The following is an 18,404-nucleotide window of genomic DNA, read 5'->3' as shown; positions in this document are numbered from 1 at the left end:
TTATCGCCTGGCCCACGTCCCAATAAGCGCCCAATTCAGGTTCTCTTTGGACCCTGGAGTCTTTTTTAAAAGGGGTAGGTGGAGTTTCCACTCTCTCCTGTCCCCAGACCTGAGTTTGGGTCACAGCGGTTGGGTGTCGCCTCTCTCTGGTCTCCCTGCTGGTCACCCCCACCCCGAAACTAAACCACAAATCTGCAAATTTAAGAAAAGAAGCATCAAAACATTGAAATGGATCAGCACAAGTATCGCACGGCGGGCGTCCAGGAGAAGCTGGAGATCATCGGGGTGGAGGACGAGGCCGGGAACCCCATCAGCGCCCTGACCATCCTGTCGCTGCTGGAGCGAGTGGCCGGCATCATCGACAACGTCCAGTCCTGCCAGCAGCGCATGGAGGAGCGTCAGCTGGACCTGGAGAACAACATCAAGAGCATCCAGGGCGACGTCCTGAAGCTGGCCAAAGACCACACCGACACCAGCGGCACCGTGGAGAAGCTCCTGCAGAAGACCCGCAAGGTCAGCGCCAACGTCAAGGAGGTCCGGACGCGTGTCGAGAAGCAGAACGTTCGGGTGAAGAAGGTGGAAACGACTCAAGATGAGCTGCTCACCAGAAACAAGTTCAGAGTTGTCATCTACCAGGTAAGAAGAGAAGCAGAATGTCAGCATGAATCACAGTAAATAATCGATATCATCATCAGTGAAAGTATTTAAATGGGGGCTGCACAGTGCAGTAGTGGTTAGCACTTTCGCCTTGCAGCAAGAAGATCCCCGGTTCAAATCCTGCCCTGGGCCTGCATGGAGTTTACATGTTCTCCCTGTGCATGCGTGGGTTTTCTCCGGGTACTCCGGCTTCCTCCCACAGTCCAAAAACATGCTGAGGTTAATTGGTTACTCTAAATTGTCCGTAGGTGTGAATGTGAGTGTGATTGTGTGTCTGTATATGTAGCCCTGTGACAGACTGGTGACCTGTCCAGGGTGTCCCCTGCCTTCACCAGAGTCAGCTGGGATAGACTCCAGCACCCCCCATGACCCTAGTGAGGATAAAGTGGTGTATAAAGAATGGATGGAAGTATTTAAATGATAATTAGTGACTCATGTCATTCATCACATCAAAAGTTTTATGGTTTTAAGACTTTTCTTTACATCTTGATGATCCTTCAAGGAGACTTTTGGACAAATAAAACCAACAGAAGTCAAATTCAGCAACAGTTTCTGAAAAAATACAGGGAAAAACTTTGACTTTAATCAACTGTATGCTTGCACGACAGTCTGTCATTTACCAAGAAATATGTAATTGATTAATACGATTATTTCCAGTGTGGATGTTGACAAGACGAATGTGGGGGCTGCTAATCTGAAGCAGCAAAACTACAGAAAACTGATTGTTGCTTGTGATTTGCTGGATAAATTTACATCTTGAATTGTGTGACAACAGAGCTGCAAGCAGACAAAGCTTTGGAGAAATGTTTTAAATGTATAGTAAAAGTGTATTTACTGAGCCGGATCTAATTCAACCCAAAAGTAAGAAGAAAAACTCAGAAATCTCCTGAGAAAATGCGTCTTTATGCTTCCTATTAATGGAGGTGATTGAGAAAATTGGGTTTTGTGACCTTCAGCAAAAGGAAACACCCTAAAAACTTTGATAAAGATATGAATTTAGTCAACAGAAGTAGGAGATTGAGCAGATCCAGGCTTCTGTTTACGAGGAGCCGGAGTATAATTAAATTAACTATCAGGAATTAAGGACAGCAAACTTTGCAGAGCCGCCAGAAATGAACTCTGGCTTCATTAAGCGGCGGCGAGAGAGCAAGCAGCGATGTGAGGAAATGAAGGGCGGATTAAGTTGAAACTCTCAAGAGCCCTCGACTCTGCAATACCGGCAATTTACAGGAAAGGATCCTCGTTATGTGGCGAGGGCACACTTCACTCTGAAGCCTGGACGACCTTAATCGGGTCGGCAGGAAAACATTCGCCTCAGACTTTTATTGGTGATCTGAAACACTCCACTGAACTCTTTAATTTGGAGCCATTTAAGTGATTCTTAGAAACCACGCATGAATATTCTCATCGAGTCGTGAATAAAGCAGAACTACGTACGATATGTTCTTCAGGACTGAGAGCACTTTGAGGCTCTTGTGCTGATTGAGGAGTCGGAGGTTGTCGGGGAGATGGACAGTCTTTATAATGGTGTTAAATTGGAGAGCTGAGGGAAGCAGCTGGTCAGACGACAGACAGAAAAAGACGTTTCTCCAAACACAAGGGTTTTTAGCGGTGATCAAAGACGTTCTGTTCATCGCCGCAGGCATTGAGGGTTCGGCTTTGGTCAGACGAGAGGAGAGTGATGTCAAAGTCTGAATCTCAATCAGAAACACTCAGACAGCAGACTGGGGTCAGACGTGAGAACTTCTACCTAAAAATGAAAGTCCTGTGTTGAAATCTAGCTTTAATCCCTGTATCTGGTTTGTTGGTTGCTGGTAAAATGAAAGTGTGTTTTTCTGATTTCATTGTTTGGTTGATATTTCCATGAACACCACATCTGTCTGATCAGTATTGGGCCTTCTTTAATGTTAAAAAAAAGGCTCCAAAGCAGGAACCAAGGTCTCAAGTTCTTGGGAAGTTAAAAAGTCCAACACTGGGGTATATTTCCAAAGTCAAAGGACCTTTGGGGTGGATTGGGCCTTGCAATGCTCAGTCACCATTTTTACAAATCTAAATCTAGCTGTACTCTTGGAGTGTTCCCATCAAGTTGGGTTAATTTTGCCCCGATCCAAATTATTTAATCAAAGTCCCAATCCAACACTATTTTTCACGAACCTTGTTGTAAAGTTCCAGTAGAACGCTGTCTGAAACGTAGAATTAGAGGATAGAAGTAGTATTAGAGGGTAAATGTAGTATTAGAGGGTAAATGTAGTATTAGAGGGTAAATGTAGTGTTAGAGGGTAAACGTAGAATTAGAGGGTAAATGTAGCATTAGAGGGTGAATGTAGAGTTAGAGGGTAAATGTAGTATTAGAGGGTAAATGTAGAGTTAGAGGGTGAATGTAGAGTTAGAGGGTAAATGTAGAGTTAGAGGGTAAATGTAGTATTAGAGGGTAAATGTAGCATCAGAGGGTAAATGTAGAGTTAGAGGGTAAATGCAGTATTAGAGGGTAAATGTAGCGTTAGAGGGTGAATTTAGAGTTACAGGGTAAATGTAATATCAGAGGGTGAATGTGGAATTAGAGGGTAAATGTAGCATCAGAGGGTAAATGTAGAGTTAGAGGGTAAATGTAGTATTAGAGGGTAAATGTAGCATCAGAGGGTAAATGTAGAGTTAGAGGGTAAATGTAGTATTAGAGGGTAAATGTAGCATCAGAGGGTAAATGTAGAGTTAGAGGGTAAATGTAATATCAGAGGGTAAATGTGGAATTAGAGGGTAAATGTAGCATCAGAGGGTAAATGTAGAGTTAGAGGGTAAATGCAGTATTAGAGGGTAAATGTAGCATCAGAGGGTAAATGTAGAGTTAGAGGGTAAATGTAGCATCAGAGGGTAAATGTAGAGTTAGAGGGTAAATCCTAGACAATCCTAATCTTAGGCTAAACTTTGTCTGCTGCTGAAAATAAAGACCAAAATATTGACGAAGCAGCGTAAGAATTCATGTCTTACATCAAAGTCTTTGTTTTAAAATATTCAGAATTAAGAGGCAGTTATTTCATCCAACCTGTCGAGAAAGATGGCCGCCTTCCCTGAGCCTGGTTCTGTCAGAGGTTTTGTTGTCCCCTCCCTATATATCCTTATATGCATTTTTTTTCATTCCTTCCCACCATCGCTCATAGGGACTCCAAAGATGTCTTTGGATTGTTGGGTTTTCTGTTCTCTGTAGTTCCTCAGGTCTGTACCTTAGTATGCTAAACACTTAGAGATGACATATGTTGTGAAATAAATTGAATTATTCTGAATTTCAGCCTCTGTCTGGACATAATACTTCATTTCAAAACAGCCTCATATAGTAGTTTTTACTTTAAAATTGAAATTACTTCAATAATAACTCAACTGGCTGAAATGTTTTATATCATTTGTTTTTTGGAAATTAAATCTTTATTTGGGTTTACTGACTGTATTTTTTAAGGTCAAATTTCGCAAGTTAACAGTTTTTTTTGCTATTTTTAGTTGGATGGTTTTTGCAAAGTTCAGGTTATGTTGCTTCTCTGCTTCCAGTTTTAGTTTTTTTTTTTGTTTTCTACTCTCATCATCTTGTCTATTTAATCCACTTCTTCCTGTGAATTTGCTAAAATGCAGCCTGTTTTAAAGATCAAGCTGTGTCAAAGGTAAAGACGGATGCTCTCCTGACTGATGGACTTTAGCTCTGTATCAGAATAACGTCGGGACTTCAGAATAGTAACCGGAGCTCGATGTGCGGCCGACAGCTGCTGTGGATCCGTGACAGGGAGGTTTATTCTGGGATCTCAGCGTTCTGTTTGCTGCCATCAGGACGAAACATAAACTGCTGTCAGCCTGAATCAGCCTGGAATCCGAACATCCTGTAGATCTGTCTGGATCACAATCTGATGAACTGATGAACTGATCAGATTGAGATCTGTGGAGTTTGGAGGCCTCGTCAACACCTGAGGCTTTTGTCTGTCTTCCTCAAGTTGTTCCTGAGCACTTTTTAAACCATTATTCTGGTGGGAAATCAAGTTTAGTCCAGCAGATGATTCCTGTAGATGACTGATCAGGTTGGGATCTGAACATTCTCTAGATGTTCTGGTGTAAAAATACACAGGATGTTCGGATCCCAACCTGATCAATTGATCTGGGGACTTGGGACACCTCATCCACACCTAAGGCTCTTGGTCATGTTCCTCAAGTTCTTCCTGAACAGTTTTTAACTCACTATTCTGGTGTGGAGGCGTGGAGGTGTGTTGCTCAAAAAGGTTAGAGAACCTCAGTGACACTGAGGCTTTTTAAATAGGATTATTATCCTTGACATATTCAAAGTTGTTTACATTACGTATGATGTAATCTTGCACAGTTTCAGGCACATAATTTACACTTTCCTGTTCCACTACTTACTATACTTCCTTTGATTTGAAACGCTCATCCATTATTTGACTTGCAACACTACAATAAATCTTTAATCTTTCTTTGAGAATGTTCTGCTTGTCAGTGTTTATCATCACAAACCAAAACAAGTTAAATTTCTCCGATGTGAAACCCTGCTAAGCTGTTCTGGTCAATTCCAGTTTATCTTAAACATATTAGCTCTGGTCAGAGGTCATTAAACCTCACAGAAGTCTTCGTCATGATGCCCACTGCTAGCTAAACTCCCACAATGCTCTGAGTGACGCCTTCTCTGGTCTCTACAGCATTAAACAGGAAGAGGCTCCACCTGGTGGTATATCCAGGTACTACAGTTGATCTACAATACTTGAAGTGTGTTGAATCAAAGTTTTTTTCTCATTAAAGTACCACCAGATGTCATTGAGAACAGATGGAACAGTCGGCCTGGAGATTTACAGACCTAGAAAATAGCTATTACTAGTTAGTAAAGGTCCTGAACGTAGGAAATACTACTGATTTATTGCAGTAAAAGTGCAGTTGATCAGGGCAAATAGTCAGTAAATCAACATGAAACTATATTCAGTGTGATTTTGACACCTGCCAGCCAGTCAGAATAAATGCTTTCCATAAATACTATCAGACCTTTAACCAGCAGTTCCTGCAGATGTTTGATCTATTTTCAAGGTGCTTCAACCTCTGAGCCTGACGCTGAATATTTGCATCACAGCTAAGCTAAGCTAAGCTAACCATGTGCTTCACCTGGTCTGCAGAGACAGTGTTGGGTTTCATGACTGATGTGCTGTCAGTTATTCTGAGGCCTCCGCTCATCTCCTAATATAGAGCTTCATTCAACAGGAAGCATCAGACGCTTTGTTAGAGACGTTTGTTGTTCCCACCGGCTGAATGATGGCGGCCGGACGGTGGCAGTAATAAGAAAAAGATAAATGTCTGCCGGTTCACACTCGGGGCTGCCGGACATCAGAGGACGATGTGTCATTTAGAGCCGCTGATGGTTTCTAGTTTGTGATATTTCAGCTGTGAGGAGACAACATAAAAACACAACAAAACAGCTTCCTGAACGTTCTCCAAGAGCTGATCTGCTCAGAACGTCTGATGAACGTCACTGCAGGGTTCTTCTGATGTTAACTGTAAGGAAGGGTTGAGTTCTATCATTTATTTACATCAGTTACTCATAAGTCAGATCAAATAACAGTAAATACGTTGTTTTGTGTTTCTTTGTTATGGTTTAGCATCTGTTTCAAAGTTGTTTTGTTTGTCTTTTTTCATGTTTTGAGTCTTTGTGGTTATTTCAAATAATTTAGTTGTATTTTTTGTGGCTTGTTTGATTAATTAGCAGATTTTTGTGTTGTTTTTTTTGTTCCTTTGGGGTGGGTTTATGTCTGTTTACAGTCATTCTGAACACATTTTTCCTTTTTGAACCATGTTATATCTTTTCATGATCTTTTTATGATGATTTTGTGTCTCTTCACTGTTGTTTTTACTCTCTTTATGGCGGCATGTCATTGTTTTGTGGTCACTCTTAATGTCTTTGTTCACATTTTCTGTCTCTGTGATGTTTTTGCATGTTTGTGGTCATTTTGTGTCGTAGTTCTTTTGTGCAGAGGTATTGCACATATGTCAGGAAGTGGAAGATTTGTGTCTATTTTGATTGTTTTGTGTCTCTTTTTCTGTAGTAGTGTTGCTTCTGTTTGCCCTTGTAAAGTGATATTTCATGTCTTTGTTCACGTTTTCTGTTGCTTTGTGATTGTTTTCCAGGAGTTTGTGCCCAAACATGTTTTGTCTGGTCATTATAGGACCTTTTCCTTGGTTTTGGTTTGTGTGTCTTTGTAGTTGTGTCTCTATTGGTGATATAAGCTAATAGTCATTCTGAACTTGTTTTTGTTCATATTTTCTGCCTTTGTTTTGGTCACTTTGTGTCTTTGTAGTTGTTTTGTCTGCAGCTCTGACATCATTTTGAATTGATTTGTAGCTCTTTGTGATGGTTTTGCTTAATATTGAGTAATCTTGTGTGTTTTTGAAGTAGTTTTCTGCCTTTTTTTAGTCGATTTTTTCACTCTGGGTTCGTTTTGCATATTTAAATGTCTCTTTGTGACCATTATTGTCTCGTTTGTTTGGTTTGGCATCTTTATTTAGTCATTATCAAGTTATTTTTCATGTCTTTTTTGTCTCTGGGTTGGTTTTGCATCTGTTTGTAGTTGTTGTAGATGTTTTAAAGTTGTTTCTGTCTGCGGCCCCTGGTCTTTAGCCTAGTTGGCCTGCTTCAGTAACATTTCTATGATCACACAGCAGAAAGGTTGAGATGCTGCGTAACGAGGTTTTTCCTGATTCTGTGGTTAGTGTGTCGATGTGTTAACATCGTCTCCGGTGGCCTGGTGAGGTTATTAATACACACTCTGACCCACATTCACTGCTGCTGTATAATTATTGTGTCATTCGCAGCGTCTGGACACACTCTGACGACTCCTCCCTGATTAATGAGCTCCTTCGTCACAGGTGGCTGCAGCTTAATTAGGATTAATTGTTTTTCACATCCAAAGTCACCTGTAGGGCGCCGCAGGTGGAGCAGCCTGCCAGGAGTTTCCTCATATTCCCCCAACGTATGACAGGCCCGCTTCCTTTAAATTATGAAATCATGGTTTGATGTTTTATCTTTTAATTCAGGAAACGTGGAAAATTTGTAGCAAACATGAAAACCAGGATAATTGTCATGGTATTTTCCTGATTTCAGTGTTTAAACATCCCATAATCATGTAAGCACTATTTTCTCTAAATCCTTTCAAATATAATTTAAACTGTCATGTTAAACTAACGAACTTTAAAGGTTTATTAATCAGTAAAATGCTTAAAATGATCATTAGATGTTGCAGCAAGTTTTATTAGATGCCAAAATCACAAATTCATTGGTTGACTTTGTCTCCAGGTTCCACTGAGCATTTGACCTCCCAGAGTATCCTAGAATTAGAAACAGCTTTTATGAGATTACTTTTAACTTTGACAGGAAAACGCCAACATTTACTAGGGTTAGAAGTTAACTAAAGTGCTCTTAATAAAGTATGTTTAGTTTACTTTTGTGTCCTTGAAGGATAGTTCTGGTTTAATAAAGGGGATCTGACAACCCTAACCCTCCAAATACATCAAGATAAAATTGTAGTTTTTGATTATTTTAAATAACTGTTTTTATTAAAGACCAGTGGAATAAATCTTTAAATTGAGCTGAACCTTTATCTATGAAGGTACACAGGTAATGATTTTACTTTTAACTCAAGAACAAAAGACAAACAAAGGACAACAAGTGAAACCTGAAGGTGCAATGAGGGCGATCAGGGTAAATCCCCGTAATTCAGGTCTTGAAGGAGGTGTTGGGGGAATCTATAGAGCCCATCTGAAGCCCATCTCATGAGGGCAACCAGTGGCTCCTGAAGAAAATCAAGTTGATGGAAACTCCCAGCATGTCATCAACTATTGCATCTCAGGAGACCTTCCATGGAAGCCACAGAGCAGAGAAGAACAAAAGGGCTCCATTTTTTAAGGGATATGATTATTTGTTTATGGTCCACAGAGGTTTTGTTCGTTCATACAACTGAACTTTGTCTTTCCATTATGTGCCTTCCTAAATGTCTCTAAAGCATTTAGGAGAACCCATCGAACTACTTTCTTATTTCTGTTGATTAAGTGTCTTTTGTTGGTAGTAATTGGTGTTATTTTATCACCCAGGCCTAGTTTAACCTGGTGTATTTTCCATTATTGGGGCTCACTTTTACTTTGGGCAAAGGACCAAGCTCCCTGTTGGTTTCTGTCCATTTTCTTTGGCTGATCCAGGATTGGGTTGTGATCGCAGCAGGCTAATCATGTCTTTCTAGATGCTCCACTTTGTAGCAACATTTTCCAGTTCCTCTTGGGGGATCTCAAAAGGTCAGATAAGCTGTGGAATCCCTCCAGTTAGTCCTTGTTCTACCCCAGGGTCTCCTCCAGGTTGGATGTGCCTGGAAAACCTCCAAAAGAAGGCGATCAGGAGGCGTTGTAGTCAGATCTTGAATCATGTCAGCTAGGTCTGTTCGACAAGGAGAGACATCGATTCATCCAATGTATGAGTTCCTCACTCTATCTCTAAGGCTGAGGAAATGGAGAAAAAAGGCTACAAAGAAAACTGAATTTCATGGCTTTCATTCTTTCAAACAATATCCAGAACATGAAGGTTGGAGCGTTGGTCAGCTGGTGAAGTTTTGCCATCCAGCTCCTCCTTCACCATGATGGTCCACTACAACACTCAGTCCGATTCTCCAAGTCATGCTCCACTTTCCTGAGACAACATCTGGTTATACCTGAAGTTCCTCACTTGGTGCAGCAACTCCCTGCCAACCCAACAATCCACAGTCCCAGTACATCCTGAAAGTACAGCATCTGTTAAAACCCACGAGTTTATGAGTCACCAGTGTGCACGGATGAATATAGTGGTGATAACGTGCACTTGACCGCAGTCATGCAGTCGGATTGATTCTTTGGAAATTATAAATACCAGAAGCTGCTTTATCGACAGTCTGGAACCAGGCGGCGTTTTTTATTACTGCAGGTCTCCAGTTCCAGGTGTTGTTCTGCCAGCAGCTTCCTGTCCAATCAGATTCAGTTACTGCTCATGAGTAAAAATAGAAAAACTGGATCTCATGACGATGTCGGTGCTTGCAGAGTCAGACGGAGAATCTCAGAGGAATATCATGTTTTCTATCATCTCAACAGGCTGCTCAGTCTTTTATCCAGAATGGATAGAGGAGACGGATCAGTTTCATGTGTGTGAGTCCAGTGGGTGGGATTAAATAAGTTTTAACTTCTTCCCACTCCCTTTCAAACATGTTGAAGCTATTGTTTTCCTCTCAGTCTCCTTATATGAGAAGCATGATGGACTATATATGTTGGTTTTGTGAATCATTCATTGAATGTTATTAATTACATGTTCTAAATAAATGAACTGAACTGAACAGTGAAGATCCTGACGAGGATTTCTGTTCAGCGAAACAGTAGAAAGGAAAACTTTAAACCAGACGTTTTACAATCAAAAATTTTCAGATGGATCTGAGTTAAGACTAAACACTCAGCAGGATTTAGAAGAACAATTTGGACGAGATTCTTAATGCATGTTAAGATGGAGCAGTTTCCTATATTTGCATCCAGGACAGAAACAGGTCTCGGATGAGTTTCAGTTAGCGCAGAGATTTATCAGAGTGAAACTGCTGGTGTAACTGCATGAAAAGAGAAAAAATAATACACATTCTAACATCTCCAAGACTGTCTGATAAGCAACATGTGTTTGAGTTCACTGGGTTTGTCAAAAGGTTTTCAAAAAACACATAACAGAGCTACATCTGTGGTCAAATAAATGTCAGTTTAAGACACCAAATTGACCAATGGATCAAATATCCATAGTTGTACTAATTGAAAGTTTTAGATTTATATTGAAAACTGTGATTGTGAATGTACATTAGGAGGTGGTAGAGACCAGAAGAAGCTTAAAGAGATTGAAAACTGGGCTTCAGCTTTTACTTGGATCTGTAACTGTTGGATGTCGAAATAAGCAACTGAACTCTTGCTAAAGCCTTGATTTTAATAATGCACACGTGGACAGTTGTGAACACAGTAGATATGAAGTTGTCCTAGTCCTTAATGAAGACTCCATACATGAGCAGTAGATCGTCATCTACATATTCTACATGTGATCTGCTGTCAGAGGCTCATGGACTTGGGGAAATAATAAATATACGTCTTGTAGACCTTTGCTGACTCGCGCTTACAGAAGCCGTACCACGGGCTTAATAGGTTTTCCAAAGCAATTTCCAGTTCTGTATTTACAACTTTAAGCTGCCGCCAAGAGGCCAAAATCGATTTGTGCAGGTTTTATGGATGTAATTAAAGAATAAAGTTTATTACTATAAGGGGTTTACATGTTGCAGCTCTCTAAATGGTAAATGGAAGCAAAGGTAGCTTTGAATAGGGAGACACTGAAGAAAGAAAAGATTCAACAAGGCAACAAACACAAGCAGTTATTGCAAATCCAACAAATAAAGACGCTTTTTGACTTTAACTTAAAAGTCCAACAGCAACAACAACCCCAAACAGAGAATCTAAAGGGAGCAATATGTTGAAATACAACGTATTGACAAACATACTCTCACATTACCCATCTCTGTTTGCATGTAATTTATTTCCAGTTGTTTGTTTGGAAGAAGAGAAAGTTCAGTTTGTTCAAACTACCATGAAAGTAATCGGTCAGACAAATCAGCCACACTTTCAGTACCTTTAAGAGACACACTTAAACTTGTTGTGTGGCTCTTATCCAGGTTGTTTTTTCTGACTAGATCCTTGCTTGTGTTGTATCGACCCTCAGACGTACATCGCTCTGGATAAAAGCGTCTGATGAATGAAATTACAGAAATGAAATAATAAATTGTAGAAAAGTATCTTAAGCTGGACTAAAAGTTTTCTAATTGATCCACATCTATATGAACTGTTACTATCCAAGAGACCATGAAGAGTTTCTGTGGTCTAAATTTCAAACATCAGATCAAATCATTTAAAAGAAATGTTTAAATGTGTACCTTTATGTTGGAACCTCTTCAACTTCCCTCATGTAGATAATGAATATCTTCTATCTCTGTAGGGGGAGACGGAAATCCCATCAGTGGCTGTCACCAAGTCCCCTAAAGGAGTCGGTCTGGAGGGGGTGGAGATCGAACCCGACTCCTACGACATCCCGGCTGACCTCTCATCCGATGAGGAGTACCTGAGCGTGGAGGAGGCCGACTCCTCACGAGCCGCCCGCATCAAGAAGTCCATGGTGAAGAGCACGGAGACCCTGAAGGCCGCTTTCTCCAAGGAGAACATGAGCAAAACCAAAGACAACCTCGGCACCAAGTTCCACAACCTGGGCGAGAAGGTGATGCCGCCCGAGCGCCGGGAGAAGATGCATCAGGCCGGCGAGCGGCTGAAGCAGTCCGGTGAACGGCTCAAGGAGAACATCGCCAAGAAAGCTCCAAGCAAAGAGGCCTTCCGCATCAAGCTGAAGAAGGAGAGGGCCGTCGCTGAGGGCCAGGAGGGCGCCGAGGCCGAGACCAAGGATGAGGAGTCAGCGGGGGGCGTGGCCTACACTGAGGTCGCCATGGAAACCAAGAGGGAGGGGCCGGTGGAGGAGGCCGGCGCTACCCGGATAGCAGAGTAAGATCAGAGGTAACAGATGAGCCACGATTGGACGTGAAGAGGAGAAAACTCAACCAGGAGTAAAAGAGGTGTGCAATGGACAGTTTGTTTGTTTGAATGTATCAAAGTGGGAGAAAAATCATCAGAACATGAAGTGATATTTATAAAATCTACTAATTCAGGTCATCAAGAGTCGTCTGTTGTCATTTAAGTAACTTGATGCACTGAGATAAATTCAGGTTTAGGATTTCAAGTCAAAGCTCCCTGAAGTTGTGTTTGACTAAATTATGAGTCCAGATGGTAAAGAGTTTGCGTTGCGATTCATAACCAGGCTCAAAGTGCAGATTATTTATTATTTGTACAGGATGGCTGCAGGGAGAAGGAAGATGGCGGGTGTTTGACAGAACTTTGAGAAGGAAGATGAATGTTGACGTCTATGTGTTAATTTTCACATATAATATTGTACATACTGACAAAACTGCCAAAACTGGGAAGGTGAAGTTGGCCTCAGCTGGTCTCTGAGAAGAAAAGAAACTAACACTGAGTCAGACTGGATTCTGAACACAGAATAGTTGGAGTTAAAGAGGAAACTTATGGTGCTAGAGAGCGACATCAGTGAGCGTTTAGGTAGACATTAAAGCTGCATCAGGCCAAGAGGTTTAACCCAAGTAACCATATAACTGCTGCACAACATAAACTGGTAAAACATGCTAGTTGGTCCAACTCTTCATAGCTGTGTTTCCATAAAGCAGATTGAGGTGCCGCATTAGATAAAATGGATGTCAATAGCAAGATTTTTTTTTTAAATTCTACAGTTCAAAATCTGTGAAAATCTCTGATCAAGAAAAGAAACCTTCAGATGGGGACTAAACACAAGTCAAAGCTGAAGATATAAAATTGAATCATCTGCAAAGAAATGTACACCGACTGGAAAGAATGGTGTGTTTACATTAAGTCTAAAAGAAAATGGACCGACCACAGACCCCTGCAGAACACCATTTCCCATAACGGAACGAAAGAGTAACTGAAAAGGAAGTATAACTGAGACATTTAGAATCCATTGCAGGAAAATAGTACAGCTGCAAGATGACAAAAGATGAAATGAACAAACAAGAAGACAAAATGAGTTAAAGTTTAGGATGCATAAAATTGTGCAGTCTGCAAAGAAATGGATGCTGTAGCACTAAGTATTAAGAATGGTGTTAATTATACAAAGTGTATGACATTTTTTCTGATTAAGTCTTCTCTTACTTTTTCTCTTCAAGATTGTCAATTTTTTTGTTTGCTGTACGTCTTCTTCATAGTTTATTAGTGAACAACTTGTAAACAAACTCTTTGCCTAGTGCAGCTTTAAGTTTAACAGTACTTTGAGGTAGAACTAGTAAAGCCTTTGCATGAACTTTAGTCTAATGCAGCCTCTTCTAACTAGAAATTAGTCAGACTGTCATTACTGGTCTGAATGTGATGGATTTGAGCTCTGACATTTTGCTGCGTTCAGGTGGGTGAATGTTTTAGTTTTGGCTGCTTGATATTTATAGTGTCTTTTGAAGTTTATCCTCCTGAAGCGATTACTGAGGTTACCGCCTTCGTCAGGATCACAGGACGTAAAGTTTTTGGCACTTCAGTCATCAGATGTAGGCGCTTCGCTTTCACAGAGCTGCCATTATACACGAGTACAGCGTCTTATTCTGAAAACAAACAACCTGTATATCTTTAACCTCTGTTTTATTTCTTACTCATATATGTATTTATGTCCCTGTACTGCTGCTGTTGAGTGGATTTAGTGAAGTAGGTGATAGGATTTGCATTCATTTTTGAGTACAGCTTGTTTTGTTGCCATTTTTACAACAGTGTCTCCCTGTTGCATCAAGTTGAAAATCAGCTGATGTTGTTGTTTTGTGCCTGTACTCACTTTCTGTTTTTGATAAATAAAGTGAAACCTCTGTAAACTGTGGAAAAAGTCACTGCTGCTTTCCTTAATTATCATTATTATTCGATCTTCATCTAATCAGGTCGCCTCACTGAGACGACAACATTCACAATCAGACAACCGGTCTGCAATCAACACAACAGGGACACATCAGGAAGCGAGTAAAGAGTCAGAAAAATCATGTAATTATAACGTTTGTAAGGCTAGAAGATAGGAAGGACTTTAGTTTGAGGGGATTTTGAACTTTTGTGGGTTCAGGAGCTCCGTCAGTAGAGTTAGAAGACTTAAAAGTTTAGAGATGTGAGGCTGTTGTAAGATAAATGATTAGTTTGACATTTCTGAGCATCAAGCAACCTTCAATGGGGTGATAATCACTAGCAGTGATGGAGAATAATATGTTTGGTGTTTTCTGACAAACAAGTTTGTGATTTTTAAAAAGATACATATGAAGAGTTCATTTGCAAAAACAGGTAACTCCGTTTTCAGAAAACTCATTTTTATTGTTTACTTGAGATAATGATAATAATAATAATAATAATAATAATAACACTAATAATTTATTTTTTCTCTATTTTGTCATGTATTTTTCTACTGAGTCAAATCCACTCAATTTCAGTTTGATTGATATTATTTCAAGTAAACAATTAAAAAAACTTTTCAGAAAATTTATCAAAGCGCAGTTATCTGTTTTTGCAAATGAACTTTTCATAAAGTGGTGTTAATTATAATATATGTAAAATGAAGCGGATCGAGTACAGAGCCTTGTGGAACCCCTTTTCTGACAGGCACACTTTACTCCTAAAGTATTAGTTCCAGAGAGGTGCAGCACATGTCCAATGAAACTTCACAACTTCCTGTTTCTAATAATGTTTGATGAATGAATGTAACGCAAAGTATCCGTGAGAAATCTTGAATTTACCTAAAATTTAATAAAATTTAAAACCTGCTTACAATTGCATCTCTACACCAGTTACTCTGCTTTTAATTCCAGCTGGACTCCCTGTTGTGTAGATATTATCATATTGATTTGTAAATGTAATATTACAGGAAAGAGAGAACCAGAGCTTTGTTATTAGCTTGCCAGGCTGCATATTTGTTCATACCTAATAATTAATCATAATTGTACTAATTTATCAGCAAGTTTTACACTCTTGCTTCTCATAAGTCGCATTTTATTTCATTTTAGAAAAAAGGTGTTAATTCAATTTACCTGCTAATACTACATTTATCCTCTAATGTACATTTATCCTTTAATACTACATTTATCCTCTAATACTATGTTTCTCTTCCAACATTACATTAACTCTCTAACACTACATTTATCTGCTACTACTACTACATTTATGCTTAAGTTACTAATAAAACAATATCTCTGTGCTCTTCTTCTGCAGCAAACGGCAGGATTTTAATGCTAACGCTATTTTTTTGTTTTGTTTTGTTATGCTAACGTCACTTGTGTTGACTTTTGTTTGTCCAGTTTGTTTTTATATTATTGAATCAGAACTCCTCAGATGTAGGAGCTGGAACAACGATGAAGCAAAAGCAGCAAAAAGTTTGTAGCACTTTACAGGACACCGAAAGTCATGGTGAGTTTAGGTTTTTTATTCATTTCAAGACACCTTTTTGCAAACATGAATCAAACAAAACACAATTTTTTTTTTTTTACATAGAAACAGACTGTTGACACCCACATTTAATGGTGTTTAAAGTATTCCTCATCTAAAATGTCATTTCTATTCACATCACAGTCTGGAGTTACAGATTTAGGCTTTACATTGAGTACAGGGGAGCACAGCAGAATAAAATCAGTATCAGCTGCTGCTGAGGAATCACCATCTGTCCCTGCAGGCGCATTAAAACTCATCTATCTGTAAATAACTTTATGATTGTGATCAGCCTGTCATTTTACAGATGTGTGGCTCCATCGGTAACATCTGTTCAGCAGCTTGAATCTCCTTTTTTCCACCCTGATCTTGTCCGTCTGAGGCTCAAATTAAATCACCGGCTGGATGTCGGCAGCAATACGTGAGTCAGCAGAGCTTCTTCTAAATGAAACGCCAATCATCGGCTTCGCTCTGGAGGGGATTTACGGTCCGACTCGTCTCCGCCCGGCCGGAGGTCGAGGCAGTTTATCAAGAGTGAATTTATTGACTTTATTACAAACACCGAGACCCTTAGTTCCTAAAAGAGTCCAATCAAAGCAGCCAGCGGCAACATAAACCCTGGAAGGATTAAGATTGATAACACACTCCGGTTATCTGCACAGACCACAGCTGCTCATTCTCAAAGGAAAACTTCTGTTTTTTCTTCTGAAACACAAACAAAAACTGCTGTTGAGTCGATTCATTCAGGAACATTTTCTGTCAGTAATGTTTTCTGATGTTTGACAGAAAAATCCTTTTCAAATGAACATTTTTCATGGTGCTGTCAGACGGTAAAAAGGATGTCAGTGGAGACAACAGCTAGTTGCTAATGCTAATGGAAATAACTGGATTTACTGAGGAGAGTTCAGTTCTTTTATTAATGCAAAAAAGAGAAATGTGGACACTGAACTTTTTCCATTAACTTCACAATCCACCATAATCCTGCCTGTAACCACGGTAACCAAAGACAAAGATGGTGCTGCTGAAGGGCAAAAATGAAACAAAGACATTTTTATCCTAAAATACACACAAAAAACCCCCCCTCAACCTCAAGTCTCTTCATTAATACTGGCCAACCGTAGCATCACTTTTAATTTCTGGATGCATATTTACATCGGTATGAAAATGTGTTGAGTCATATTTATTGTTTTTTGTGTTTTTCATGTTTTATGTTGAGGCTCGAGGCAAATTATTCTACCATTTTAGTATAATGTTGTGACACAAGAGGCTTGAAACTGGTGACTGAGACCATAAACTCATCAGGAAAATGTTCAGAGGCAACAAATCAAGTAAGAAGTAGGCTAACTTTCTCATAGACTTTTAAACAATCTGACTTTCAATGCAGCCAGATGAGTCGCCCCCTGCTGGCTGTTTGACATAATGCAGGTTTAAGGTTTCATCTTTGAGATACATCTGCCTTTAATATCCAGTCTGTGGCCACAGAACGACAGATAACTTGAAATTTGACAGTTCTAATGGATGTTTTGTTGTAATTATTAGTAGCAATAATTTATGTTCCTCAAATTTTTGCAAATCTGCTTAAATTTTGTCATTTTTGTTGTTTATTGTAGTCACCAATAAAAGACATCTTTGTTGAGTTTGTGCTTAGTTATTTTTAAAAATTCTTAATATATTGAGGCTACTGTTGTTCCTACTTTTGTAAGCTGTTACTATGGTTACAGGTGTTTTGTTTACCGAGCTGGTATCATTTCATATTTAGAGAGACTTGAAACTATCAAATAGGACTTTAAACTTGTGAAATAAAATGTTCGCTGAGGTAGCAGTTTTAGTGAGAAGTCGGATCATTTTCTTACTGACTTTAAGATTTCCTTTTCCAGGCAGAGCAGTCGCCCCCTGCTGGCTGTCAGATAGAGTGCAGGCAGTTTTGTTTTACATTCAGGCAACTGATGATTTTGTTTTAAAGAAAGTATTTTTTAGACTAAATTTACTCAATTTTGTTGGTTTTAGTCCCAAAAACTACAATTATTTTAGTCCCGTTTTTGCATTGTTGTGCTTTGACGCTAGAACTGTCACCATCTTTGTGTGCAGTTACCATGGTTACAGGTGTTATTCTTTGTTATTTTGTTATCTTTCTATGATGACAGAGACTTAAAACTCTCATTTGAGATCATAAACATATTAGGAAAATGTTCACTGAGGTAATAAATCAAGTGAGAAGTTGGCTCATTTTCTCATAGACTTCTATACAATCTGACTTTAATGCAGCCAGGGGAGGCGCCTCCTGCTGGCTATTAGCGATGACACAGGTTTAAAGCTTCCATTTTCACCTGTTTTTCTGACTGATGAGACTCGTCTGAACTTCCCACCAGCTGCTTTCACTGTGGAATCCTCTGCTGAGCTTCGTTAAAGTGACTCTATTCTCTGCAGGATGCTTTTTTTGTTTTTTTTTAAAGTTCGAAAGACGCTGCCGCCATCTTTCCAACGCCATGTGGACCTTCATCCTGTCACCAGGTTGCCACGGCAACCGTCAAGGTTTAATTAATCCAGGCAGATCTCATGAAAACCTCCTGCATCGCTGCACCGAAGCCAGAAAACCATAATTGTGATTTATTTCAGCCTCCGTCTGT

The 18,404-nt window shown here is 39.7% G+C and overlaps 1 protein-coding gene across 1 annotated transcript; it reads left to right on the top strand.

Annotated features, from left to right (window-relative positions):
* cavin4a (caveolae associated protein 4a) lies at nt 1–14,197 on the top strand. The gene is made up of 2 exons (XM_051953217.1): nt 1–636; nt 11,708–14,197. The coding sequence occupies exons 1-2, from the start codon at nt 229–231 to the stop codon at nt 12,263–12,265; spliced, it is 966 nt and encodes a 321-aa protein (XP_051809177.1). The 5' UTR covers nt 1–228; the 3' UTR covers nt 12,266–14,197.
* The last annotated feature ends 4,207 nt before the right edge of the window (nt 14,198–18,404 follow it).

Source organism: Acanthochromis polyacanthus, chromosome 9, assembly GCF_021347895.1.
Source record: "Acanthochromis polyacanthus isolate Apoly-LR-REF ecotype Palm Island chromosome 9, KAUST_Apoly_ChrSc, whole genome shotgun sequence".
Classification (NCBI taxonomy): domain Eukaryota; kingdom Metazoa; phylum Chordata; class Actinopteri; family Pomacentridae; genus Acanthochromis; species Acanthochromis polyacanthus.
Note: the sequence above shows the minus strand (reverse complement) of the source record. Positions and strands in the feature narration are given on the sequence as shown.

Coding starts and splice junctions, on each gene's coding strand:
- cavin4a (XM_051953217.1), top strand. CDS start 229: ATGGATCAGCACAAGTATCGCACGGCGGGCGTCCAGGAGAAGCTGGAG. Junction 637..11,707: donor TCAGAGTTGTCATCTACCAG/GTAAGAAGAGAA, acceptor CTATCTCTGTAG/GGGGAGACGGAAATCCCATC.